Here is a 27,427-nt window from a genome sequence, read left to right as displayed (position 1 = left end):
TCTGGGCTGCGGATCAGCCCTCTGCCAAGCAAAGAAACATAAGCGCTCAGTACCCAAGAGGAGTAGGTAAAAGCATGGCACAAAGCCGTGCTGCCTCCCCGTCACCCGAGGCTGAGCTGTGCGGTGCCTCCACTGCAACCTGAGCTCTCTTTTCTCCCCCCCCAGCACCGCACGGTCAGCGGCTCTCTCCTCTCCTCTCCTCTCCTCAGCTGCTGTTTTCCCCACAAATCCTCAGGAATGCAATCACAACTTTTCCGCTCACAATACCATAGGGCCAAGCCAGGAGCGAACAATGGAGCTGCAGACCTGAACCCCCGGGGCAGCTCTGTGGCACACGCAAGAAAGCTTGCAGGCGCTCACACCCCTCAGCTCACGCAGAGGCAACATTCAGGGATGAACTCGAGCTAATCCTGCAGCAACAACACCCCCCAGAGCCCCCGCGTGGCAGCGGGTGCATTGGGACTAATAATGATATGTATCAGCATGGAGAAGTTGGGCACCGTCATCCTCCTTCAGAAAATAAACAGATAAATGTCACTCACTGTCCAAGTGCTATCAGCACAGACGCTGTTGTCAATAAATCAGAAGTATCTAGGAACAGCTTGAACAACTTTTATTTTTTTTTTTTAAAGTGCTTAAAATGTAAATAACAAGCTCTCTTTATAAACATTAGTTGCAAACTATTAAAACATGAAACACACAGAACCCACCTCCCGCGTACACAAAGTACAGGGAATCAACAACTCCAAAACCCCCAACACTGAGCTCTCTGATTTTGGGGTGGTTTTCCACCCCACGTTTATGACACAGAACGCAGCTGTTCCTTCACAGACAAGGCATATGGCTGGGTCTACATCACACTTCGGCATCCACATCCCTTCAGGTTTGTTCCAGTTTAAGGATATACCTCAGCTGCTCTTCTGTCCCATCATTTTGGGACAGAAGAGGCAACAAAGACAAAAATCAATCACTTGGCCACAGTTCTTTAACAGCAAGAAAGCCAGCTGTGGGCTGACAACAAAAGCAGAGCAGATGAGAGCAACAGCGCCCTGCAGAAAACCCATCAAACAGTCTGAATGTGGAAAGAGAAGGACAGATAAGGGTGCAAAAGGCAAAAGACAGAATTATTGCTGTGGCTGTGTTTAAAACAGAATCACCAAAAGCTGCTGCTGGCCCAGGCAGCTTCCTTCACGTCCGTCTGTCTGCTCATCCCGCACGGAGCAGCGCAGCTCTGGGTATTGCCCTGCACAGAAAGCAGTGCTGCTCACCTCCCTTTGGAAGATAATCACTAAACATGGATTTGGAACGTAACTTGACAACATTTCCCCCGGTTATTCTTCAAAGCAGCGAGGTCCTCTGGTTACACGCTCTGGCTACAGCATTGTTAGTGGTGTAAAATGCTTGCTTTAATGCAGAGAATAAAAACTGGGGAGGGTGGGGAGAGGAACGTTCTCAGAATACTGAGGTGGAGAAACAAAGAAAAGACAAAAGCACTTTTCAGATGCCTTCTCCTAAACATGAGCATCGTCTGTAAGTACCTCTGGACTTCCAAATGCTCTGACAGACATGAAAGGTGACGGCAGCCTTGGCTGTCCCCACCACTTGCTTCTCTCCATAGCCCCGTGAGCCGCAGGTGGCAGAAGGAAGCACGTATTGCTGAAGGGGCCCAGACACGGCCCTCTGGAGCTCTGAGATCAACTTGAATATATAAAGTGCAAAACATTCAAGCTTTGGGAGAAGAGGCAGAGCCGCCTAAGGCAGAGAGGGGCATATGGAGGCGGTTAGATGCAATAGAAGAGGAGGAGGAGAGACGAGGAGGAGGTGTATTGAGCTAAAAGCACTGGCACTTGTGTGTGGGGAGCACCTGTAATGCCTGTCACTGATGGGAGAAACCCAAGGAAACAGCTGATTGTCAGGCAACAGCGAGCCAGGATGGCCACTGCAGGACTCACATCTTACACCAGAAATTGAAGTTCCTTTCATCTGAGACATACGGAGGGAGGAGAAACATAAAGATGCAGGTAGCGAGGTGCAAAACCCCAATTAGCTCCCTATTAGGGACAAGCACAGGTAGGAGCTAATGGCTCATGGCTGCTATCTTCCAGGATAACAAATCCTCCTGTTATTACAACAGTCTGCAAGCTAGACATGACCAAATATTGTCACTAGCAGAGATGCCAAATCTCCTTTTAAGCTGATACCTCTTACTTCTGTCAGCCTCAGGCTTTGAGTGTGACCCAATAGTGCCTTTATCCAGCTGCAACTGGTCTTGTAATATCTGCCACACCTTCCCTCATTATCACCTCCTCTATCTACATCTATCTACATCTGCCATATCACGGAGCGGTTCATGCAGCACTTCTGTCAAAGACCAAAACAAATTGCCCACAGGGATGGGAAGGCTCTGCTGACTGCTTTAAAACATAGACTCACCTAGTTCAAATTAGCAGGCAAGCAGAACAGAAAGCTGGCCAAGCTGTGTTAGTCAGCTGAGAATCGAATTTCAGAGCCTTTTCTCATAGGGAACTGCCACTGTTCTATTGCAAAAGGCACAATTTTTCAGTCATGGCATATGCTGAAGTAAGGAAGGAGAAAAGAATACAAAGGTTTAAAAAAAATCCAGTAACTTTTGGATATCTGCAGCAAAAAGAAGACGCCCTACATGCTGAGACAGCTCAAGTCCCACACCAGCTGACCCTCTGCCTGCACGGGCACCTTCTAGGTAAAATACTTGACAAAAGGAGAGGTTTTGTGCCCTTCCCCAGCACCTCCAAACCAGAAGCTGCGCTGTACTGCGATGTGGCCGGGAGCACCACTCACCAACCCCACACCAACACCATCTATCACATCAAGCAACACAGAGGCCTTCATACAGTCACTCCAAGTTAGCAAGAAGCATTCAAGTCCTGAGAGAGCTGGCCTAGCATTTCTAGGGGTGGGCCCAAGCTGCCAGAGACCTGATGCTGGCGTGGAGGTGTGATACAATTCTAGCTGTTCTGGCACTAATACTGACTTGAAAGTGATCCACGTTAATTACTGAATTGCTAGCTTTCACAGAATGTGGTTTGCATGTGTTTGGTGGATGTCTGACCTAACGGGACATCATGCATAGAGGTGGCTGGACAGCCAGACATCTTTCTTTGCACACTAGCTTCGGTCTGTATGGCGTTTTCCTTGTTGCATTGATAATGACAACACAAAGTCAATTATAGGGGGCTGCCAGTGGAAAGCAATTCTTGCAGATGCAGAAAAGAGGAAATGTAATACTGATCAGAAAATCCAGCTGTGGTTTCTGCATACAGGAGTATTCCTGGCACAGCCCACCTGGTGATGGGTTGGGTGCCATGCAAGATCTCCTGCAGCACTGATGGTGCACAAACCATCACCGGCCCTTCTCTACGAGTTCAGTTTTGGGCTGGGTCTGTAAGGCAGCATCACAACCATGCACGCAGAGAAGGAACCAGCACAGCTCACAATCAGGCAGTGATGTTGGCTTGAGTCTTTGCAGCCCCTGACTGCAGCACTGTGGCTTTGTGTACTGCCTCTTGCTGAACCAGGTACTGACACAAAGAGGAGCTGTTCAGAGCCTTCCTTTGTGGGTACAACATACGGGGCAGGAAGGGAAATGAGGCATCCAGCAGCAGCCCCTTCCCCAGCTGCCCTGCTGAGCAGACTTACTGGACAGTAACATGCTGGTAGACTCTTACTGAGTTTAGGCATCCCCAATTTTGTCAGCCAGTTTAACGCTGTCCATCAGCCAGAGCACACCATTTCAGAGAAGAGCCTGTGGAAGAGTCTAGGCAGAAGAGCAGCAGTAGCAGGATGAAGACAAGGGTGAGGTGGCTGGTTTCCAGCTCCCAAATGTTCATGGACCACTTAAAGCATTGGTAGGATGAGTGCCTGAGAAGATGCTACTTGGTTATGACAGGAACATCAGGAAGCATCTGCCTCCTGAGGAAGGCTCTGCTCCTCCCCATAGGGTGGATGACAGCCCACCACCCTACAGTTCCCTGGAGCCAGAGCTGAAATAAGCTTAGGTTGGGAAGGAGCAGATAACCATTCCTGCTAAACTCTGCGAACAGAAGCCACTGGAGAAGCCCTCTGTAAGAGGAGGGGGGAGTGCAGGGATGCTTGCAGCGTGTTTACTGGAAGTGCTTTAGGCAAGTGATGCTGGTCTCTGCCAGGAGGTTACTTGGTCTTGGCTTCCCCCAGCGGGATCTGGAGGAGCGTGGGAGACTGCTCCATGATGCGCACCAGCAGCTGGTCAATGTAATTCTCCAGTTCCTGGATGTGCTCCTCCTTCTTACTCAGCTCCTTCTCCTTCTGCAGTAGGAGCTGGATGAGTTCATCATGGGTCAAATGATAATACTTGGCTGATTGGTCCAACACGTTGGGATCCTGCAGCGGAAACCAAGGAGAACGTTCAGCAAGTCGAATGAAAAGCACTGCTCCCTTTACTCCCCTTAGTGTTTGCAAGGTGCAGCAAAACACCAAATACCAAAGTATTCAGTGTTTACTGCATCTGTCGCCTCCAAATCCCACCTGATAAACCTAGGACATCTTGCATTACAAAGCAGCTTTCCCACATGGCCACTTGGTTGCACAAAAACATGGGAGAGGGAACAACTGTCCACATATGCAGCCTCTGCAGCCTGGATGCACTCCATGGAGCCAGAGGTGACCACAGAGCCCTCCCACAAAGTAGATTAATAAACAGGGTTTCCCCAAAGACCATTTCATCAAACATCAACAGCTTAAAGCTAAAGGCACAGAGACAGCAGAACCCATTGGCCTGCCGTAATGAGACCTGCCATTAGCTGCTTACCCAGTCCTCCAGCCAGGATGACCGGGAGAGAATGGAATTAAGAGCTAAACGATCCCTCAGGATGAAAGCCCTGGGGAGTTTGGTCATCCTATAGCAAGACCCCATCCCACATCCTCCAACACGATTTTTATCCACCTCCAACCTCACGAGCAGGTGGGAAGCCAGCCCTCACCCCAGCACTTGGCTCCAACCATTACCTTCTTTGGGTCTGTTTTCTCCAGGTGTGACGAGGGGGCCACAGGCTGAACGCTGCCTGTGGTGACTGTTTTCAGCTTCTCCAGGCCATTGCTCAGCGCTGTGGTCAGGCTGGATTTGTTCTGCTGCTTCTTCTCACTGGAGACCTCCTGCACTGCAGCACTGATGGGTTTCACCGGGTGAGGACTGAGGAGAACAAGTTTGGATAATTAATGCCCTGCTAAGCTTTAAAGCAATTGGCTGTCCCTATGGTTTCTAGGGGTTTGGGACCCACTTATCAAATTTAGTCTGCTTCACGTAGTTAAATTGTGTTTGCACTGCTCGAAGACTGCTTTCTCCACAGAGAGAAGAGACAACGCCTTGCACTGTAACCAGCCAGAGATGGGATCTGCACAGTCACAGTACCTCAGCCAAGCACATGTCCAAGGGGCTCAAAAAGGCCCCATGCACATGCTGTGTTGCTCAGGTCACACTCAGAGTGCCGTGGGTTGAAACTCCTGGCTGCCAGGAGTGCTTTTCAGCATGATGGAAAGAGAAGTGACCTGATGCTACCTTCCTGCAAGACCTACATGCTGTACTGAAAGACCTTAAAATGCCATCAAGATCTCCATGAAGCCTCGACACTCCTCAGGTGCAGCGGGCACCCTGTGAAGGCTTCTCATGCAAAACCACTGCAGGATAAAGAGATGTTGTGCTCACAGGAGCTCAACACTGAAGAAAAAAAGGCAAGCACAGCATCTATTCACACACAAGGACTTCAGGAATCAGTGGAAGGAAGAACACTCACAGTTGATCCATGACCTGCTAGCCAGGCTGACAGATCTCTCTCAAGCCCAGCTTGTGCTGTAACCATGTGTCTGCAGTGTATTGGAGTTCCTAAAGCAGAGCAGTGGCTCTCAGCCCCACTCCAAGCTGACAGGTGTGGCTGGACAGAGGCAGAAGCACTGCATATGGCATCAGCTGAATGGCCCAAGTCCCCAAGGCTGGCATCCTTGTGCCTTGCTAGCAGTGACAGATGAAAATGTGCAACCTCCACATGATGCTGACAGGGAGAAGTTTTCTTCACATCTAAAGCAGTCTTCAACCACAACAATGCCTCTCCTGCTTCCCTTCTCAGAGAGGACAGCAGTAACACCAACTAGCTCCAACACCCTGTGTAGGGGGCGTCCAGATGCACAGACAAAGCCCAGATGGATCCGCTGAGACACCGGACCTCCTTCCATCCACCAGCTGATGGATGCCAACTGGAAAGCAGAATTAATCGCTCACACCAACAGACTGCTCAATCCACCACTGCGCCTCCAAGTGACCGTAGATCTACAATGAAAATTCATGCCTTTGAGATGAAACATCTCCAGATGAAGGAGGCACAGCCCTGGCATTTCTCCTTCCACCCATCTCCTGAGCAAACCTTGCTGTGTTGCAGCACCGCTCCCAGTGATGCTCCCAAGGTCGCACTGCTGAGTGTAGTAAAAATCAGGGGGGAATTTCCCTACAGCAGCTTAGGAATTAAGTCCTCTTATCTTCCTATTAAAATGCTTCTCACAGACAGCAAGGCAACAAAGGGCAAATGCAGAGCAGATGCAGCACGCAGCACCTGGGGGCCAGCCCTGCTTGCAGAAAGGCCTTACAGAAGGAAAGGGGATGAACTGGGAGCAGCAGCTCCCTTCCCAAATCTATTTCTGGATGTGGCAAACCACTCTCTGAGCACTGAGCTCTCCACAAGAACTACATTCACACTGCAAAGACTGGCACACGATTTCACCTAAAACCTCATTTTGAGATGAAGACAATTCCACTGCCTTCTCACTCTGCATGGCAGTGATACGACCTCAGTACCAGCAATGCTCCCAACCCCGTCACAAAAACCTACCACAGTTCATCACACACCAGCTCCTCCTTTATCTAATGGGGGAGAACAACACTTCTGTCCCAGCTAAACCTTTAAGCCCGCTCTAGGTTTGAAGCCTTCCTTTTTTCCTTCCGCTTCTTTTATACCAAATCTTTTTCTACATGCCACTGGCTGTTCTAGTAGGAGATGCATCTAGGAAAGTGCCACCACGGGGAACAAAGAAATGGCCCTTCCACACAGAATCACAAGGTTGGAAACGACCTACAAGATCATCTAGTCCAACTGTCCTCCCATCACCACTGCTACCACAAGCACTAATCCATAATCACAACTCCTCATCCAGATGCCTCTAACACTGCCAGGGACGGCGACTCCACCACTTCCCTGGGCAGCCATTCCAGTACCTGACCACCCTCTGAGAGAAAAAGTTCTTCCTTATGTCCAACCTAAACCTCCTCTGGTACAACTTGCGGCCATTTCCTCAGGTCCTGTTTGTTGCCTGGCAGCAGAGGCCAAACCCCTCCTCATCACAATCTCCCTTCAGAAAGTTGTAGAGTGCAGTGAGGTCTCCCCTGAGCCTCCTCTTCTCCAGACTGAACAATCCCAGCTCCCTCAGCTGCTCCTCTTAAGACTTGTGCTCCAGACCCCTCACCAGTTTTGTTGCCCTCCTCTGGACACGTTCCAGGGCCTCAATGTCTTTTTTTGTAGTGAGGGACCCAAAACTGAACACAACACTCAAGGTGTGGCCTCACCAGTGCTGAGTATGGGGGATGATCACCTCCCTGCTCCTGCTGGCCACACTATTTCTAACGCAGGCCAGGATGCCGTTGGCCCTCTTGGCCACCTGGGCACACTGCTGGCTCATGTTCAGCCGAGCATCAACGAACACCCCCAGGTCCCTTTCCTCTTCACATTGCCTCTACGCCCCCATGACAATTACTGGCACCTCCCCAAGAGGCTCAGGTTGGATATTAGGAAAAATACCTTCTCCAAAAGAGCGGTCAGGCACTGGCACAGCTTCACAGGGAGCAAGTGGGGGGTCACCATCCCTGGAGGTGTCCCAGAACCGTGGGGATGTCACTGAGGGACGTGGTTATGGGCATGGTGGGATGGACTGGGGTTGGACTTGGGATCTTAGAGGCCTTTTCCAACCTTAGGGATCCTATGATTTCATGATTCAGCATCTTCCACAGATACAACAGTAACTCTTCAAAGGTTCTTGAGTCCCAGCAGCACGTATCCAAAGCAACCACATTTTCACAGGTAAAGGAACCAGAGCAGAGACGTTCCAGGACTTCTCAGACATATAACACGACAAAAGCCAGCACTCACATGATGACCAGCTCTTAGATCCAAGCCCACTTCCTTCCCACAAGCCAGCCAGGCTTTGGGTGGATGCACAGTCCAAAAGTAGGCATGGTGGTGACTGGCTGACAGTTGGACATGGTCATCCTAGAGGTCTTTTCCAACCTTTAATGATTCTATGATATCCTGACAGAGAATCCTGGGATTACACTTTGCTCATTGCCTAATTTTACCCTTTGGGATAGCAGGACACTTCTCTTTCCATGAAACATTAACAATGATCTGGCTATCTGCAGATTTTGACCAAGGTTATCTGTCAGAGAATGAATAACCCAGTTAAGAAAGATTTAAAAACCTGACTCAATAAAAGGAATCAGAGTACACGGAGCTACCACACGCCATGCCCTAAACACTGCATCTTTGCTTCACTGCATTCCTACAGCAAAAGTCAGACCTGGGAAGAGGAAATAAACCTTTCTTTCTTCTGACCCACCACCATAACATTTCCTTCCCATCACCCTGGAGGTGAAGTCCCAGGGGTACCTTGGCAGAAGGGAATGGAAAACGGCATTTTGACATCGCCCTGGTGAAATTTCTGTTTTTTTATTTTTGGCTACAGAGAGAAGAAAGTTTTTAGTACCTGGTGGTTGTTGGAAAAAAAAAAAAAGAAAAGAAAAAAAGAAACAAACCAAAGCTGAATTAATGAAAAGGGAAGGAGAATAGCTGTGCACATGCCATGAGGGGACTCACGAGAACATTAACAGCTGTAAGCTCTCCTGGCAGCCATGGAAGAGGCACCCATTTTGCAAGCACAGGGAAGATGATGCAGCCAAAATTTAGCACTGGATGCAATTTTGTTGCGGCTGGGTTCTCCCTGGGGCAGATCTTGGATGTGTCAAACCTTTTAGAGCAAGAGGGGACACCAGTGGCTGTTCCCCACTGTGATCCAAGAGAGCCAAGGCTTCCAGCTGCCCAGGCAGGACTCTCAGGGAGCACAGTTACCATTCAGCATGGGAAGGTGAGGAGAGGACCTTCGGCACAGTGCAGAGCATCCTCCTCAGAGCCAGCACGGCCAGAGCTGAGGTCCCTGATCAGAGCAGAAGGGAGACAGGGTTAAGCCTCTACCAAATATACACCCTTCACACCTTCCCCGGAGCGCTCACCTGGTCGTCTGCTGGAAAAAGGGCTTCTCAGCTGGCTGTGTCTCCCTGGGCAAAACCACGAGTGCTGAAGCTTGTGTGTCACCGGACTGCGGCAAAGGGCAGGGCTGGGCTGCGGCATGGCTGGTCGCGGCAGGGGAGGGGAAATCAAACTGCTCGGGGTTAGTCACAGCCACGGGGAAAGGGGTGGAGAAGGCCAAGGGCTGGCTGTCATGCAGGGAAGGATTGCCTAGCGGGTCTCTTGGGGGGTTAGTGGGCTGGAAGCCTTGTTGAAGGGCTTCCCCATAGAGCTCGGGGGAGCTGAAGCCCTGAACGAACCTTTCAGGCATCACAGCCTGGATGGGAAGGGCGCCTGTTGGCTTTTCCAGAAAGGGATTTGCGGGGGCAATAGGGCTGACTGCCAGAGCAAAAGGATTGCCCGGGCTTGCAGCATCCTGCTCGCTCCTCTCCTCCGTTCTACCTGGCTTCCAAAATTCCGCCTTCTTGAAGTCTATCCCTGCAGGCGGCCAGCCCTGCTCTGCCTGATGGGGACAGCCCACCGCTGGCCCCTCACCCTGGTCCTGCTCCGGCGCTAACCTGTGAGGGCGGCCCAATGCCTCCTGCTCCTCCAATGCCGTCCAGAAGTTCTCGGGTTGGCCTGAGTCCGGCCTGGGGGACAGGTCTGGTGCTGACACACCGAGCTCCTCAGGGCATTCCTCCTGCTCTCGGGCTATTGATGGCTCTGCGCTGAGGCTGAGCTGTGACACAGGAGACAAAGCCGGCTGACTCCAGCTCCCTGCAGCACCCGACGGGGTGAGCTCATCCACGGAGAACCTGGAGGGGCAGGTCTCAAAGTGTTCGGCTGCATCCGTCCCGTTCATCTCCGGTGGCTCTTCTCCCAGGGAGGTGTCCCCTCCAGCCTCCACGTCAGCAGCATCCTCATGCACAGCTGTGTGAGGTGCTGGGACAGCCGTGTCACCGCTCGGATGGCTCTGTGGTTGCTCCAGGCCCTCCTCACCTTCCTGCTGCTCCTCCCCACCTCGCTGCCTTGCCGTTGCATCACTAGCATTGTTCTCATCCTCCCCTCTGCCACACACGGCCGCAAACCACCGCGGAGGTTTGGGAGGTGGCATGACCTCCTCCTTCCCTCGCACACCCATCCACATTGTGAGGACAGCATCAGAGCCCATCTTCACATGGCCCTCGCCAGCCTCCAACCGCATGCTGGCCTGCAACCGGTACACCGAGCTCCTGATGTCAAACATCTCCCCGCCATCATCCTGCAGCTCCTTCCCCATGTCCGGAGCCACGGGGAAGCACCCTGCTGCCATGTCCTGCAGCACCCGTGGGGGTACAGCAGCCACATTGCTGCCCGGTAGTGTTTCTGCTGTGTTTTCAGAGCTGAAGGTGCTTCGGGGAAGGACATGAGGAGTACTTTTTGTTTCAAAGGTGCCCTCACCATGGAAGGACCGCTGCACAAACACGCTCCCCTGGCCAATGCTCTGGGTGCTCTCAGAAGGATCGGGCGCAGTTTCGGTGGCAATGGTCATCCAGCCATTCTCCCCTACACTTGAGGTTTCATCCTCATTACTGTCCCGTTCCTCCCCGGCACAATTATCAGCACTCAGCAGGGTGGAAGCCTCCTTTTCCCCTGGATTTCCAGATGACAATGAGGTGGCCCAAACCATCGGCGTGCTGCTCTTCCTCCTCCTCGCTGCCGACCCTGCGGACACGGGGCTCAGCACATCCTCTATCACAGTCGCTTCCTGGGTTGTGCTCACCAGGTTTGCCCCAACATCCAAACCAGAGAAATTCGTCCAAGACCGCAGCACTGGGGGCATTTCGCTGCTGATTTGTGGCTCGGCCTTTTCAAAGCCCTTTGTCCCCTCCTCAGGATCGGGCTCAGCTGACCGTTCTGTGGGGCTGGCGGCATCGGGATCGTCGATGAAAGCCATGCCCTCCGCCGCCACCGAAGCAAAGAAGTCCTCCTTCTTTGGGTCTGGTCTGAGCCTGCTGGTGGCAAAGGCATCGAAGGTCTCATCCCACTCTGAGAGGGGAGGAGGAGAGGCAGCGGGTTCCTCATCTGGAGGAGGGTCTGCATGGGACGGAGGAGTGGTTTCGGGCACGGGGACACCAACGCTTTTGGCTGGAGATTCTCCCTCCGGATCTTTAAGTCTTAGGGAGGCAGAGGGACTGCAATCCTCAGAGGAACACAAGCTCCCAGCGACCTCTGTTGAAGCATGCGGCTCAGACGGGAAACTAGAGAAAAAGTGAGTAGGTGAAGGAGAATTTAGTACCTGGTCAGCGAGGAGGTCCTCAAAGAAGGGATTGCTCTGCAGGGAGTTGAGGAATGGGTTGGTAGGGGACAAGCATCCGGGCTGACTGTCTCCGGTAGCAGGAGGGAGGTTAGGGCTCAGCATGCGAGCAAGATGGGCTACAGCAGCAGCAGGGAACCGGGCAGGGGAGCAGGGAGGAAAATGAGAAGGAGCATCTGAGCTGGTTTCTACCTGAGGAGACACTTCCAGGCTGTGGAGGGAAGACAAAACAGTCCTCCTGGTTAATGCTGTGACAGTGCTGTAAGCATACACCACACACACCACAAACGCTTTGATTCAAAGCAATGCAATGATCCAATACATACTTGTCTCTCTTGTTAGGCAGAGCAATGATTATGGAGTCAATGCATGGAAAGGGCATGCACTACGAAAAGGAAAGGGCAGCCCTTCTCCAACTGTCCTCCAAATTTCCCCTTTCTGCCTTAGCAAGCCCTAAGCCTCAGGAGTCTGAGAGGTTTCTCTACCTCCTGCAGCCCAAAGACTTGGTTCAGTTCTATGAGTTTCCCTGCACATGAGGAGCAGCTGGGGTAAGAACACCCGAGAGTGAGCCTTCCCCAGTGTCACACCACGTGCTGGGCTCATCAGCACAGCAGTGGCCATCCAAATCCCTCGCGTGACCCAAGAAGGGAGGGATTCGGCACATCTCCACTCTGGATATCAGCCCCCTCCTGCAGATATCTCCTCACCTTGCCCCAGGCTGGGCTGCCGGTCCTCTGCTGCTTTTCCAAGAGGGACCACATTTACCTGTCCTTCTTTTGGGACCTCCTCTGCCAATGCCCATTGCCAGGCCAGGGCTGGTCATCTTACCATACAATAAGCAGTTTGGAAGGGACCCACAAGGACCACCAACCCCTGGCTGCACAGAGCACCACCCAAACCCTATGGCTGAGAGCAGTATCCCAACGTTCCCTGAGCTCCAGCCATGCCCACCACTGTCTGGGTCAGACCCTTTCCCTAACACCCAGCTCCAGCAGTAGCATTCCCTCCCCCTGAACCTCCTCCCCATGACTTACCCCTGCCAGCTTTGCATCGTGCTTCACTTAGTGGCGGGGCTTCAGAGAGACCCCACTTTAGCTTGGAGAAATGCAGACACCGATATGCCCAGTGCTGGCTAATCAAAGCTGAACTCAGAACAAATAAAGCAATTGCTTTGCCAACACCTACAGGGAATGAGCAGCCCTCAGGCTCCAGCCTGCTTGACCCAAGTTGGAAGGGATCACAGGCAGCACCAGAAGATCACGGCCAATGGCAAAGCTGCACGGACTATTTTTGCTTGTTATTACAGATGGTTTTGTCACAAAAAGATTTTTAAAGTATTTTAAAGTACAAAAATGCCACCTTGAGGCAAACATTAACAATCACCATCATCCATGTACAGCTGTGTCAGTTTTGTGCTCAGAGAATTTGAAGGGCATTTGTCTGTTGGTATGCAACAAACCAACTCCAGCCTTTCCATCTTTCCTATGACACTCTCAGTGATTTTTGAAGCTGCTGCCCCAGTTTAGGAATTTGTTATGTACACCCTAAGCCACAAACAAGACCTTGAGGTGATACTGGGCAGCACACAATCCTGACCTACTCCTGTTTGCTCCTTGCTCGCACTCACATTAATGGTTTAGTCCAGATTAAGAACCCTCATCCATCATTCTGCTTAAGCAGCGTTTAGAAAGAGCAACCCAGAGCTGATCCAAGCAGCTCTGCTGGCTTCTAGCATTAAGTCGCTACAGAGCATTAATCAGCTTGAGGCTCCTAATGAGTGCTCACTGCTAACAACCTTGACAGCTGCCAGAAGTCTGGCTGGAGAAATTCCTACCCTAGCCCACCAGATCCCCACCTGCACAGGTGGAGCTCCACATTCTCTCCAAGCCCACGCTGGGCCCATTGGTACATGGGGACGTCCCATTTGGCAGCCTCCAGCTGTCCCCCAGCCTACACACGGATGGCAGCACCCAGCAAAGCAGGCTGTGCTGTGCCTGGGGGAACAAGAGGTGTGAGCATCCATCCCTAGCTGGAGGAAGCAAAGCAGAAGGGACGCAGCCTCTGGATGTGGTGCGGGAGAATCGCAGCACCTCTATGTTGGCAGTGACACCATCCTGTAAGATGCCAGGCTGAAGGCACAAAAACAGAGCTCACTTCCCTCTTTATTTTTATCACCTGGCTTGATTCTCCAAGCACCAACCGCAGCGTCACCACCCCACCTTTGTCCTCGGGGTGAGCATCCCTCCTGTTTAGCACCCCTGCCTTCCCCCCACAAACCCACCCCCCTCAAATCCCACTGCTTCATTCCACCAGGGATGCTGGAAGTGCTCAGCAAAGGGGCTGAGGACATTGTGCTCCTCTAGAGGGAAACCTCCGCTTGGATGGAAGATCTCTGCTGCAATGAAATGCTGACTCACCCTCCTCCTCTTCCCAGATCCCTGCACGCAGCTCCGCCAGCCAAAATAAATAGCGGGTACCTTCCTGCCCTCATTTATTTTGCTGGCAGCACTTCACAGGCGCATTTTAGCCTCCCAGCAGAATGATGACAAAAGGGAAAAAATAAAATAAAATAGAAAATATTACTGAGCAACTGCCTGATGGAAAGTCGCCTGGAAACAGCCCGTTTGATGTGGGAGGATCGAATCTGTAACACAGCGAGGTGAAGAGCTGGGGCTGATGGAAAATCCCACCCCTGCGTCCTAGGAGAGGTGGAAGGGAGGACATCAGGCCAGGATTTCCATGGATAATTTGGGCATCCTACATAGGGTCCTGCCTGGGGGACTCCAGCATGGCAGGATTTATGCAGAAAGGGGCTGAGAAGAGATCAGCATGCAACCAAGGACTTGTTTGTATGAAGTGGGAGCCTGGAAGGGCCTGGAGGTGATGTGCAAATGGAGCTTTTCAATAGGAAACACACAGGTCAGGTTCACTTATCCTAGCAGGAACCACCTTGTTTTCCATCTGTCCTCACCTCTGTCGTGCACGCAGCTGTCCCTCATCCTGAACAAGATGGGGACAGACCTTTCTTTATATGGACTTGCCTCCCAAACCATAGAAATAACAATAACAAAAAGAAGGCAAGTTGGATGGGACCAGGCCCTGGGCAGCCTGGTTTGGTATTAAATGTGGAGGTTGGTGGCCCTGCCTGTGGTAGAAGGGTTGGAGCTTGATGATCCTTGAGTTCCCTTCCAATCCAAGCCATTCTGTGATTCTGTGTGAAGCAGAGGTAGGATGTGGGGAGCAGATGCAACGAGCAGGCACAGGTGCTGTAAGAGCCATTCTTCACCCTTGCAAGGGCAACCCTAATGGCTCCCAAGATGGATTTTAGTTTTCAGCCACACTGCTGGCCACATAGGACCAGCAACAACCACAGTGGGCAACAGTTTTATGTTTCTCTCCCCTAAGAGCAGTGACAGAAGGAAAAGGCTTTAGCCTAGGAAGGGCTTTAACCTGCAAACAGGCTCTTTTTTGCCTCCTGCCAAGCATGACATGCAGCCCCATTTTATCATCCCAATTCATGCCAGAGGAAGCGGGACCTGCGGAGCTCTGATAACATTGTAGGAAAGCCTGAAGACATGGAAAGCGATTGTTTTCCCCCCAGGCCTTGCCTCAAATAAGCCTGCTGAGCTTCTTCCTTGCACACAACTCTTGACCACGCCACCTGAAGCACAGCAAAACCCAAAGAGCCTTTCATTCAGGTCTCCAAGAGCAGACAGCATCCGCCCCCCGCTCCCACCATGAATTTGGAGCTGCTCTGCTCTACAAAGCAAAGGTTAATCCATCCTCAGACCCAGAAGTTATGCGGGTAAATGAGTAGCAGCCTTGCTTCTCCTCCAGATGATAAGCAGATAAGCGCTGCTGGCTTTTCAGCAGCACGCTTGGGAGGGAATATGCATTTGATTATTGAAATACAGATTTCAGCCACCGAGATGTAATCAACCTTTCAACAGCTTTGAGCTGAATCGGTCTGTGAGGTCTCCCAGTGTAAGGAAGGAGAATGAAGTAAAAGAAGTAGGAGTTCTTTGTGATCAGAATGAGAAATGATGTTGCAATCGCTGGTTTGAACAAGCTCAAGATCCACAAGATCCTAAAAAGTCACAGAATCCCACAGAATTGAATGATCAAGAAAGGAAGTTCCAAAAAGAGGAACTAAAGGGCACCCACCTCCCAGCCTGGGCCAACAGCTGAGCCAACAGCTTCTGCAGTGCTGCCCAAAGGTGCTCATCCACTGCTACACCAAATCCCACAGCGCTGGGGCACAATGCTCCCCATTACAGACTTCTCCTAATGTCTCATTTCAGTCTCCCTCGTTTCACTTCCAACTCATAACTCCCCATCTTAAAATTGCCAAGTGCAATTAAAGCCCATTCAGATGCTTAAGAAGATCCCAGAAGGATCCCCTGAGAATCTCTTCCTTCCAGAATCTATTGTTTCAAAGAAAATCCTATCCTGATGACCAAAACTCACAGCTGGTGGCTCATCCAGGCTTCTCCTTACAAGGTAGAAGAACTGTATGGAGAAGCCTGCAAAGAGGCATCCAAAAAGCAGAGCCTAAGCAAACCTTGGGCTGACGACCCGGAAACTTTGTGGGTGAAGACAGTGACTCTGTTGGCTCACATCTGAGCACTTCACAAGCAGCAGAGCTCACATACGGATCCCATTAGGTAGAAGAAGCCTGAAAGATCTCTTCATTAAAGAAGGCTTAGGCTGAATGAAAATCCTTCTGCTTAATAAATTAGGTTAAAGTCAGCCCAGATTAGGAAACCCCTATAATAAAATAACCTTCTGGATCCAGGCAGACTGCTGGCTCTTACAGCCTCGTGTTCTCCCTCTCCCCCTTCACGAGCCATGGTTAAGGATGAGCACAGCGGGATTGGGAGGATCCAGGAAGAAGCACCCTCCCTTTTACAAGAGCAGGGTCGAGGAGGCATTTCCCCTGCTCTCATCTCATCTGGGCAGCACTGTGCAGAGGCCAGGCAGCTGGAGAACAGCTGGGTGCCCACAGCCCCATTTCACTGACCTGGGTTTCTGGGGGGAGTCTTTGGGCTCCTTGGAACCAAACCAGCTGCCAGCCTTGCTCCTGTCATCTCCCACTGCTGCAGGGCCGTGCGAGGCTCCAGTTTTCTCCCCCTGGCCCCTGCTCCCCGCATCACTCTTATGGAAGAGCCCGCCCTTTATTTTCTTCTCTTCCTTCCTTATTTCCTCAGGTTGCTTCTCCTTTGTCACCTCTGCAGAGAAGACCATGGGTGTTGCTACCTGGGTTGGCTTGTTCTCCAGGCGGCTGTTTTCTTCCATCCTGGCTCTGCCCAGGTGGTTGCTGAGGGTCACAGCTTTGGTGGACACCTTGAGCTCTTCCTGCAAAACCAAGCTGGGAGGAGAGGGGATGAATCTCATCTCGTCCCTTTGCTGCGTCCTCTCCAAGCTGCTGGCCCCCCAGGGCACCTCGTGGGGGTCGGTGTGGATCGGGATGAAGCCAAAACCCTCCTCCGGCCTTTTGGGGACAGGCAGCGGCGTGGAGCCCTGCGAGGTGGGCACAGGGCTCCTCGGGGTGGGCTCATCACTGTACACATGGCTCCCATTGATGCAGAGGGAGGAGCGGGACACGGGATCTGTCTTTGGCTTCAGGCTGAGGATTGATTTTGGCTCCAGGACAGGGCTGACCTGGGAGACGTCATCACTGAGTGCTCTCTTGTGGGTCAGCTTCGGAGAAGGTAAAAAGTCCTTCACTGCAGGGAGAAAGCACAAGGCTGGGTGAGGCCAACTGTGTAACGGGCACGGCAAGCTTCGTCTACTAAAAAACACTGATGAGAGCTGCAGAATTACACCAGCTTTTTCCCTCCCAGGCTCTACTCAACTGTAATTAAGTTAACGGGGAGATAAAGCGCAGGTCATAAAGCACGTGGCTCTACAAGCCAACATCTCCCCAAGCACATCACCTCCCTCTGCAGAATCCAGAAAGCGGTCTTTGTAAGATGAAAACCACTGTCAGAGAGGGTCTGAGGGCTAAAATGAATGCAGGGATCTGGCCAAAAGAATCCAAAAACGACAGACAGGCCCTTGGGCTGCTGTGTGTGCTGCAGTAAGGAAGGTCTGTGCCCGTTCCTCCCTCTTCTTGCTCCTGCTGAAGGTTCAGCAGATCCCAGTGCTCAGTACCCTGGGACTCCTGCCCCATCCGGGAATTGGCAGTCTCCAGCCAATTAAACCATGTAATGATAGATTTTGTTTTCAAGGGACGGCGAGAATTAATTCCCGACAAGAGCCTTTTTTGTTTGCAAATCATCGCTCTGCCAGCGCCAAGAGCTGGGATTGCTTTAATCACCAGTAAGCGGTCACTGCTCCACCTCTGCCCCTGCTCCAGCTCTGCCCGCGAGCCGGAGGCGGCTCATAAGGCACAAGGAGCTGCTCTTTACCACCTGCTCTTGTGGAGCAGAGGAGAAACAGCCCCGAGTTACCCCTACACCCCACGGTGGCGCAAAGCAGCCAAGCAGGGCTGTCTGCATGCAGCCTTGGCATTCAAAGCCAAACCTTGGATGCTTTCCCCCCGTTCTTGGCAGGCAGGCAGATCTCAGAGGGTTCATGTAGGACACTGCCTCTTAGGTAAGCAATTAGTTAAGGGATTTGCAAGAAAGCCCCCACAACCTCTTCAAAAAAGAAAAGAAAGGTCAGACGGATGGGATTAACACCACCATCCTCTTACCGGAGCGCTCCGTGGACAGACTGCTGTGTCTGCTGGGGGACCTGGTTACCTCGGGGCCGCTGGTGGCCATGCCCAGGCTGGCTGATGAGATGGTGCTGTCGGATCCCAGCGAGGTGTTGGACTGCGTTAGGGACGACTTGCGCAGCTTGTTCTTCAGGAAGAAGCCCTTCACTTTGGACTTCTTGCCACCGACGTCGTAATCATCCTCCATGTCGAGCGCGCCCACGCTGCTGGGGATGATGGCAGAAGCCGACTCCAGGTCGTACTTCTTCTTGCCCTTCATCTTGTCCTTCAGCTTGCCGAAGGGTGACCGTGGTTTGTCCTTCATGGACAGGTCGAACATGCTGGCCGTGAGGTTGTTGCGTGTGAACTGGATGCTCACCTGGATCTCACCACGTTCCTTCTCCTTCTTGCCGGGCTTGGAGTGCAGCTTGTGCCACCTTAAGACAGAGAGAAGATGAGGAGAGGGCTCTCCATCAGTGCTTTGTGATGGGTTTTGCAATGTTTAAGAGCTGGTGAGTCAGAATCCATCCTCTCATATCGGAGTCTGCACTGTCACAGCCAAGGAGCTCAATGGTTGGATATTAGGAAATATTTTATTTCAAATTGGAAACAATTTCTTCTCAGCCATTGGAACAGACTGCTCAGGGAGGTGGAGGAGTCAGCATCCCTGGAGGTGTGGATAAGTGGCACTCAGGGACATAGTTAGTGGGGATGGACTGATGATTGGACCTGATGAACTTAGAGGTCATTTCCAACCCTAATGAATCTACGTACTCATTAAAACAACTATTCCAGTGGTCAGTGATGGCAAGGGACCGTAGAATCACACAACGGTTGGGTTGGAAGGGACCCCAAAGCCTCACAGCCCCACTCCTGCCATGGACTGGGTGCCCCCACCAGGATCAGGCTGTCCACGGTCCCATCCACGGCCTTGGGCACCTCCAGGGATCCACAATTCAAAGGACACCCGGGCACAGAGCTGTGCTGTGGGATGGCAGAGGGCTGTTGCCTGTTGCTAGCTGAAACAAATGGCGCAAACGAAAGCAAGAAACACCCAGAGGAACTCATTTCTACATTCCACTTCCCTAATTCCCCACAGCAACGCGCTCAGACGGGGCAGCACAACACTGGGCCAGAAGGGAAGCATTTCTTCCTGAAATAACCGCCTCGCACTGCAGACCCGGCACCCTTCCCCTCCCAGGGCAGGATGAGCTCTGAGGGGCCCCAGATAACAGCACTGTAAATTATCAGCCGGCTGCCAAACATGAAGACCTGCTTGGTCTAAGCCAAGATTTCCTCCCAGAACGTCAGAGCAGAGTGGGGTGAGACAGCTCCGATGGGCCCAACACCCAGCCTGGGGATTTGCAACAACAACAGGAGCAGGAAGGCATTTTTAGAGGTGTTCTAATAATTTCCAACTGATTTCCCAACGACTAAAAATCCCCGCCGTGTTTTAGGCTGTTAAAAGAGTTTGCTTAGAAAAGCAAAGTCACCAGAAAGGAAAAAACAAGGGGAGGAAAATGTGAAGCGTTGGAGACGGGTGTAACCCTGCTGAAATCATAGGGACGAGGAGGAAATCCAAACCACGTCCTCAGTTCCCCATTCAGGAGCCACTGAGGAGCGCCCATGACTTTGCTGGGCACAGGCTTTAATCCCCAATGAACCTCTTCCCATAGCCCATTCTGTCCACCCCCATAAATGGGGAACAATTCTCAGTACCCAAAGCGTTAGGCTTGAAAAATCAGAGCATGGTTTGGGTTGGAAGGGACCTCAAAGATTACCTGGTTCCAGGAATGCAGGAAGATAAGGAAAAGGCAGATTTGTGGCTGACTCCTGGAATGGGAGAAAACCTCATGAGCAGGTTTTGTATCTGACACCATCACCCCACGGGGAAAATAAAGAGGGAGAACTTGGGATAAATTAACACAGGGAAAGGCATCTGAGGATGATGAGATGTAAAACCCCATCTCACATGGACACGCTCGCAGCATCCCCCACTTACCACACTGCAGTCATTACAATTAATTTGGCTGCTCGGTAATGATGCCTTCAAATGAACGAGTCCTAAACCTGCTCTGCTCCTAAAAGTGTCCATTCCAGAACAACCTCTGCCCAGGCTGGCACTGGATGAAGGAGCTGCGTGGGGTTCCCAGCACCCAACAGGTCAGGACTGCACCCCAAAAAGGGAGATGTGCTATTTTTAGGCAGGGCTCAAAGTTCAGAAGATGAGTGTTTGGGTGGATCACGTCTCTCCACGTCTCATGGCTGCTGTTATTTTAATTTAAATCAATTCCAGTGGAGGTACAAATGCACCCAGAGCAGGATCGGGATGGGTTTAAAGAAGAACACAAGCTGCTGACGGGCTTGTTTGCTCTTACGCCCACCCCAAGAGGGATTTCATAGTATCATTATGGTTGGAAAAGACCTCCAAGATTTGCAGAGGGGAGGAGGAGATGTGGGTGCTCCATCCCCGGAGGGGATCAAAGCCAGGCTGGATGGGCTTTGGGCATCTGGTCCATGGGAGGAGTCTCTGCCCATGGTTGGAACTGGATGGGCTTTAAGGTCCCCCACCCAACCCATGCTGTGATGGCTCAGTCTGGAGAAGAGGAGGCACAGAGAGGACCTCAGAGCTCCCTAGAAGGAGGTGATGGCTTCATGTTTGCACAAGGGGAGAGCCAGGTTGGGTATCAGGAAATATTTACTGTCCAAAAGAGTGGTCAGGCAATGGCACAGCTGCCCAGGAGAGGTGAGGTCACCATCTCTGGAGGTGCTCCAGAACTGTGGGGTTGTGGCACCGAGGGTCAGTGGGCACGGTGGGATGGGTTGGGGATCTCAGAGGTCTTCTCCAACCTTAACGATTCTATGTGAAATTAAAACGGGCACCCCAGTGGCTATGGGGAACACCCAGCCCCCATGGCATGCGTGGGAAGAGGCCCAGCACAGGGCTGAGGGACGAAATCACAAGCAGAACTCCATGCAGATGCCCCACAAAGGGGAACAGTTGGGGCCCCGCCGGCCTCTCAAGAAGCCAAACCCTAAACGCCCATCAGCATCGCCTGTGTGCTCCCATGGGTCCCCACCTCCCATCCAGCACGGCTAAAACCCCTTCCTTGTGCAAAGGCTCTGCTGCCCTCCCACTCACCTCCACCAAGAGACAAGGAGAGCTGCCAAAAGGCAGCAGGAGCACAGTGCTATTTTCTGCTGCTGCTGCTGAGATCGATGGGAGCGGAGCGCAAAGCGCTGCCGTGGCTCGAAGCCCCCGCAGGGCACCCGTTTCTCCCCCATCTGCTGGCAGAAAGTGCTGAGCAAAGGGAAAAAACAGCCTGGGGTGGAAATGGGAGCAGAGGAGACAACGAGACATGGAGCCGTCCCTTAATGCAAAGGCAAAGCTGATTGTGGAGAAGAGATCCCACAGAGCCCCACATCTCCTCTCCCTTCTGCATCCCCATCCCGCTCCTGTGACTCCATCAGCACCAAACCACGCGCTGAGCCGAAGCTCCCAACCCATCGCCATCCCCTTGGGTACCTCCAGCAATGCCTTCCCAGTTCCTCTCCCAGACTGGACCCGGTGCTTTGCTAGCAGCAGGCTGCACAGCGCTTCCTGGGGTTCTCAGTAAGGCACACCTCTAGGGATGCACCTGGGGTTCACCTGGAATGAAGCAGGAGCGCTCCTGCCTGAGCTGCAGCTCGGAGCAAGGGACAGACAAAGCCTCTCTGCCTCTCATTTACTGCTGAATCACCCTGCAACAAGCTCAGCCCTGCTAATGAGAGGTCTTTAATTAGTGACAACTTCAACAGAGAGCCAGGGACGGGCAGGTAAGGAAGAGGAACCCAGGGAAACCCCAGATGTCTGCAGAAAAAGACACCATTGGGGCCACAAGGGGAACGGCATGGAGGCATGGAGGAAGCTCCGTATCAAGAAGAGAAGCAAAGGGTGGAAAACAGCACAGCTCCTGGGCTCGCAGTCCGACCTTATGTTTTGATGCAGCTTCCCCCACTGGTGCCGGGAAGCTTTTCTGCTGCGTCGGTTCCTTTGGTGTTGGTTTTGGACAGGCTGCTCTGCACGGCCATCCCTGTGAGCTGCTCAAAGCACAGCTTGAAAATAAACATGGGCTGAAGGAAGGAAGGGAACTCGGGAGACTGAATTCAGCCTGATAAACAGTCCTCTAAGCGGCCTCAAAGCTGCCCCTCCAGCCCTGTGTCGGTGGGCTCAGGGTGCAGGGTGGCACGGAGGGGAGGAAGGCAGGAGCAAGGCAGGCTCAAGGGCTGGAGAAGAGCTGGACAACCACGGGCAACTTCACTGCAAATCAACTTAAAGAGATGAGATGAAGGGTTTTCCCCTTTCCCCCACCAGAATCACGGAATCATTGAGGTTGGTGAAGACCTCTAAGATCACCAACCCCAACCACCAACCCCTCAGTGTCACATTGACCCTAGGAAGAGGACGGGCAGGGAGATTCAAGGAGCTGTAAAATGGAGCATGAAACATTTATGAATGAAGAGGAGAGAATAACAGCAAGAGACAGCAGAGCCCTCGTTAACTGCTTATGCTCCAGAACTCCCACGGTTTGCAAATCCAAGCAGTAAATGAGCCAAAAAGCCATCATGCCCTTTGATCACCCTATGCCCTGACCTGTTCTGCCTGCCTCAAATGCATAAAGAAAAGGAGAAAACGAGGCCCAGCTTGGTGGGATGCAAAGCATGGGTGACAGCACAGGGCTGCTTGGCAGGTTTCCCTGCTGCACTGGTTGAGCAGGAGGTGGAAATGGGTGTAGAGAAGAGCACGATTTGCTGTAAAGGGCTGGCAGGGAGAACCATGCAACTCAAAGCACCCCAGGCTCCAACCCCACATCCCTGCTGCAAAGTCCTGTTGGAGAAAGCTAACCCTCATGGTTGCTTGCAAGTATCTGTAGGCTCCAACAAGACATGGGGAGCAACAAGAGACACCAGCAAGGGTTTTAAAGCTGCTTGCACTCAGCAGAAATGCGCAGGAAAGGATTTGAGGACTTTTTGGACTCCTCTTGCCAAGAAAACCCCATGCAACGGTGGTACACAGACCACAGCCCACACCAGCAGAGCACTCAGTGATGGTGACAAAGGTTTATGGTGTTTTCGGGGCCTCCTATGGGTTTTTCCTGTAGCTGCAAAGGGAAAACCACTGCTGGAGCCAGGGAGAGCTCTACAGATGAGTTCAAAGTGGAGGAAGGAGAATGTGCCTGCAGTTCTTTGGCTGTCAGGGGACAGAGGGACCTTGGAGCAGGGCTGGGCGTGGGAATGGAGGTGGGCAAAGGACATCCAGCCCAGAGCAGAACAGGGCAATGAAGCTCCTAATCTTGCCAAGGAGATGGCAGGGTCACCGTCCCTGGAGGTGTTCCAGAACCGTGGGGATGTGGCACTGAGGGATGTGGTCAGTGGGCATGGTGGGATGGGTTGGGCTTGGAGATCTTAGAGGTCTTCTCCAACCTTCATGCCTCCCTGATTCTAAATCCAATCAGGGTGAGAAGGGGCAGCCTGGGTAGCACCCCAACCCGAGCAGTGGGGCACGAACCCCCTCCTTCCACCGCCCTGAGGCATTTCAACACAGCGTAGCACTTCCTGCATTGGCCAAGTGGCCGCACACCAAGATGCAGCAATCCCTCAGAGAACCAAAACAAGGATTTCGTCACAGCCTGCCGCACCTGAGCGGATCCTATTACTCTCAGCCAACCCAAGACATCGCTTTCACATTTCTCACCTCCCAGACCCTCTTCAAGGCCAGGACCTACAGCTGGGGGAGGACAGACTGCAATGGAGCCTCAGTGTGGATTTGGGGACTGTCCCTTGCCCCCACGTGGGGTTGCCATAAGGTCCCCATCTGATGAGTAGCACACAAGACCGTGGACAGGGGTGATGGACCCCATGGAGGTCTCCTCCATCACCCCAAATCCATTCCAAACTCACAGCAAGGTCCGACCTATATTGGCTCGAGGGCTTTGACCAAAGACGTTGGCACCCAGAGGAAAGGTTCTGCAGCAAGGATGCGTGCCCCTGGCTCAGGCTGCTTCAAGGGGGACATTTCCACGTGGGATGTCTGTACCAGGGATAAGGGCAGGCACAGAGAAAGGGCTGGAGGGGATCTGTTTGTCCAAAACGCGGATACAAATGATAAAACCCAACTACTCCCCTCGGAGAGCATCCCAACCTGCAGGCACCCACCAGCCAAAAATCCACACCACCACAGCCAACGCAGGAAAAGCTCAACAGGGTTAAAGCCACGACTTAAAAATAAAAACACTGCAAGTCACGGCTGCTGCCGCATTGCCAACCCAAAGCTTTCCAGCTTGGGATAAGCCCAAGGATACCAAAAAAGGCCAGGAGACACCCAAAAAGGCCACGAGAGCCCTCTTAGGCAAAACCAAGAGCTGACTTTTCCCCTCCCAGACAAACATGATGCCATTCAGCTGATAAATGCTGCCAGACGCACCCAGCCTCGCTCCATGACATGGAGCCAAGTTGGACGGCACATTTTCCACTGAGCTGAAAACACGAAGAAAAAGCACTGCTGACAAAGTTTCCACCAAACAAAAATCAGCAGTGAAACGAGAGCAAGGTCATCACGCTGATTACCAAGGCCTGCCTTCTTGCTTTCTCTATTTTTGTATTATTTTTTTCCATCTCTTTTCTGGGCTGCATTCAAGCCGGCAGCAGCTTTGTGCCTCCAAGCAAGGGATGCAGACAAGGCCCTACAAGCAAAGGGGTGCACGAGAGACCCCCCCCCCTTTAGCACCCAACCCAGAAGCATTGCAGCCCCAAAGCTGCAGCATTCCCAAGGAGTCCATTTTTGGGGATATCTGCCCAAATCCCAGCTGAGCCAATGTGGGGTGCAGCCTGGGAGCTCCTCGCACCCCAAAACCCTGCAGCCACTCTCCATGCACAGCCTGGCTGCAGGGAGCCACGGTGCTGCTCTGCATTAGGGCAGAACCGAAGATCTGGAGTTTGTTTTCCAGCCAGGGTGAATAGAAATCAAAGCAAAATTAATGCTGGGGGGAACAGCCCCCCTCTCCCCCCAGGGCTGTCCCCTCAATTCCCATTTTGGGGCTGGGAAGAGTGGGTTGCAGATGGGAAAAAGTCAGGGGAAAGCACACAGTCCACAAACCCATGGCACAGCATTACGGGGGGACAGAGCCCACGGGGCCTTTTTTGGGGTACAGAGGGTCCCCGTGATGCCTTGTTCTCTGTGACACTCTTATTGGAGCACACAAGGGCCCCACGATGCCCCATTCCCTGTGATACACTTCTGGGACCATGCATGGACCCTATAACACCTACACCTTTTGCATTTTTTGGGATACACATGGGCTTCATGACAGCCTTAGGAGGGCCCACATGAACCCTGTGACACCCATCTCCTTTTTGGAGCACACAAGGACTCTGTGATGTCCTATTCCTTGTGAGGCCCTTCCGGGTCCATGAGTGGACCCTGTGACCCCTCATCTCCCTTCCAGGAGCCCAAATGGACCCAATGATACTCAATCTTTTGCAACTCCCTTCCTGGAGGCACGAAAAGATCTCACATGGACCCAGTGACATCTTATTCCCTATGACACCCACTGGGGCTCTATGGCCCACGTGACACCCTATATCCTATAAATGCCTTTTTGGGGCACAATGAGGCCCTATGGAACCCTACTCTTTACAACACCCTTATGGGGCCATACACGGACTCAATAGCAACCCGTCTCCTACAATTCCCCTCTTGGTGCATGAAGAGACCTCATGACATCTTAAACCCTATGACAGCCTTATGAAGGCCCACACGAATCCCACAACACCTCATCTCCTTTTTTGGGGCAGAAAAGGACCTCACGATGCCATATTCCCTGTTACACCCTTCAGGGACCACGCATGGACCCTGTGACACCCCCACCTCCTACAAGTGCCCTTTTTGGGCCCAGGTGGATCCCACGACAGCCCAACTCCTGCAATCCCCTCCTTGGGATATGAAGAGACCCCTGTCTCCTATAACACCTTTATGAGGGCCCACGTGAACCCCAAGACACACCATATCCTTCCTGAGCTACATAAGCACTCCATAACATCCCATTCCCTCTCATATCCAATGAACGGACCCTGCGACGCCCCATCTCATACAAACACCTTCCCAGGGCACGGAAACCTATAGAACATCATAGAACCACAGGATCCTGAATACCTCCAACCCCTTCTTGTGGTCCACACAGACCCAACGACACCTTATTCCCTATGACAGCCCTACAGACCCCACATCTCCCATCTCCAGAGGCACACAATAACTCCACGACCCCCAATTCCCCGTGACAGCCTCACGCAGACCCCCCCTCCCCCAAATACCCCCCCGGGAGCCCACGCGGAGCCCCATTACGGCTCACGGAGCCGCTCCGCCCCGCTCACCTCTCCTCGGCCGCCCTGCCCTGCAGCCCCGCAGCCCGCAGCGGTACGCGGGCCATGCCCAAGAAGCGGTCCATGCCCACCAGGGCGCGGTGCATGACAGTGAGCAGCACCGCGGCCTCAGCCCCGGGCTCGGTGGGCGGCAGCTCGAAGGCGCATTCCTCCTTCCATTCGGGGCAGCCGCCGCTTTTCTCGGCCACCGAAGTGCAGTACTTCTCTCGGCCCAGCTGGATGATGGTATACGCGTCGCTGCTGCCCGCTTTGCCCCCACCGCCGCCGCCCTTACAGCGCAGCCCCCGGGCCCGGACCACCGTCACCTGCACGTGGGTGGGCAGCCAAGCCGGGGGGCCGTCGGCGGGCAGCGCGGCGGCGCGGAGCAGCGCCATGGCCGGGAAGGGACGGAGAGCGGCCGGACCGGACCGGGCCGAGCCTCAAATCCGCACCGCTCCGCTGCGCTGCCGCAGCCGGCCCGCAACCCGACCGCCGCCCCGCGACAGGCCACGCCCACAAACCCCCCCCTCACGAAAGCCACGCTCCCTTAATGGCGTAGCCCCGACCCCCCCCTTTCGCCGCCTTCGTTGTAAACGACCCTGTCCTAAGCCACGCCCCTAGCGTGAAGCCACGCCCCCTGGCTATAAGCCACACCCTCTTAAACCACGCCCCTTCGCAGCGACCTCGGTATACATGACT

The 27,427-nt window shown here is 52.9% G+C and overlaps 1 protein-coding gene across 3 annotated transcripts; it reads right to left on the bottom strand.

Annotated features, from left to right (window-relative positions):
* Window positions 1-588: 588 nt before the first annotated feature.
* RAB11FIP5 (RAB11 family interacting protein 5) lies at window positions 589-27,290 on the bottom strand. Of its 3 annotated transcripts, none has more exons than XM_085223769.1 (6): window positions 26,741-27,290; window positions 18,329-18,768; window positions 16,652-17,357; window positions 9,341-11,842; window positions 5,023-5,206; window positions 589-4,398 (listed from the first exon to the last, which is right to left on the bottom strand). In XM_085223769.1, the coding sequence occupies exons 1-6, from the start codon at window positions 27,121-27,123 to the stop codon at window positions 4,189-4,191; spliced, it is 4,425 nt and encodes a 1,474-aa protein (XP_085079895.1). In that variant the 5' UTR covers window positions 27,124-27,290; the 3' UTR covers window positions 589-4,188. The 3 variants fall into 3 exon arrangements, with proteins under 3 accessions (XP_085079895.1, XP_085079896.1, XP_085079897.1); XM_085223770.1 differs by having other exon boundaries at window positions 9,341-11,575; window positions 26,741-27,289; XM_085223771.1 differs by having other exon boundaries at window positions 9,914-11,575; window positions 26,741-27,287.
* Window positions 27,291-27,427: the final 137 nt, after the last annotated feature.

Source organism: Meleagris gallopavo, chromosome 4 (assembly GCF_905368555.1).
Source record: "Meleagris gallopavo chromosome 4, MGAL_WU_HG_1.1, whole genome shotgun sequence".
NCBI lineage: Eukaryota > Metazoa > Chordata > Aves > Galliformes > Phasianidae > Meleagris > Meleagris gallopavo.
The sequence above is the reverse complement of the archived record's forward strand: the minus strand, read 5'-3'. Positions and strand labels throughout refer to the sequence as shown.

Bases quoted from the DNA above. Each gene is read 5' to 3' on its own strand.
- RAB11FIP5 (XM_085223769.1), bottom strand. From the start codon at position 27,123: ATGGCGCTGCTCCGCGCCGCCGCGCTGCCCGCCGACGGCCCCCCGGCT. The intron at 17,358-18,328 runs GTAAGAGGATGG...TTCTCCCTGCAG, and splicing joins TCTGTCCACGGAGCGCTCCG to TGAAGGACTTTTTACCTTCT. The intron at 4,399-5,022 runs GTAATGGTTGGA...TTTCCGCTGCAG, and splicing joins AGAAAACAGACCCAAAGAAG to GATCCCAACGTGTTGGACCA.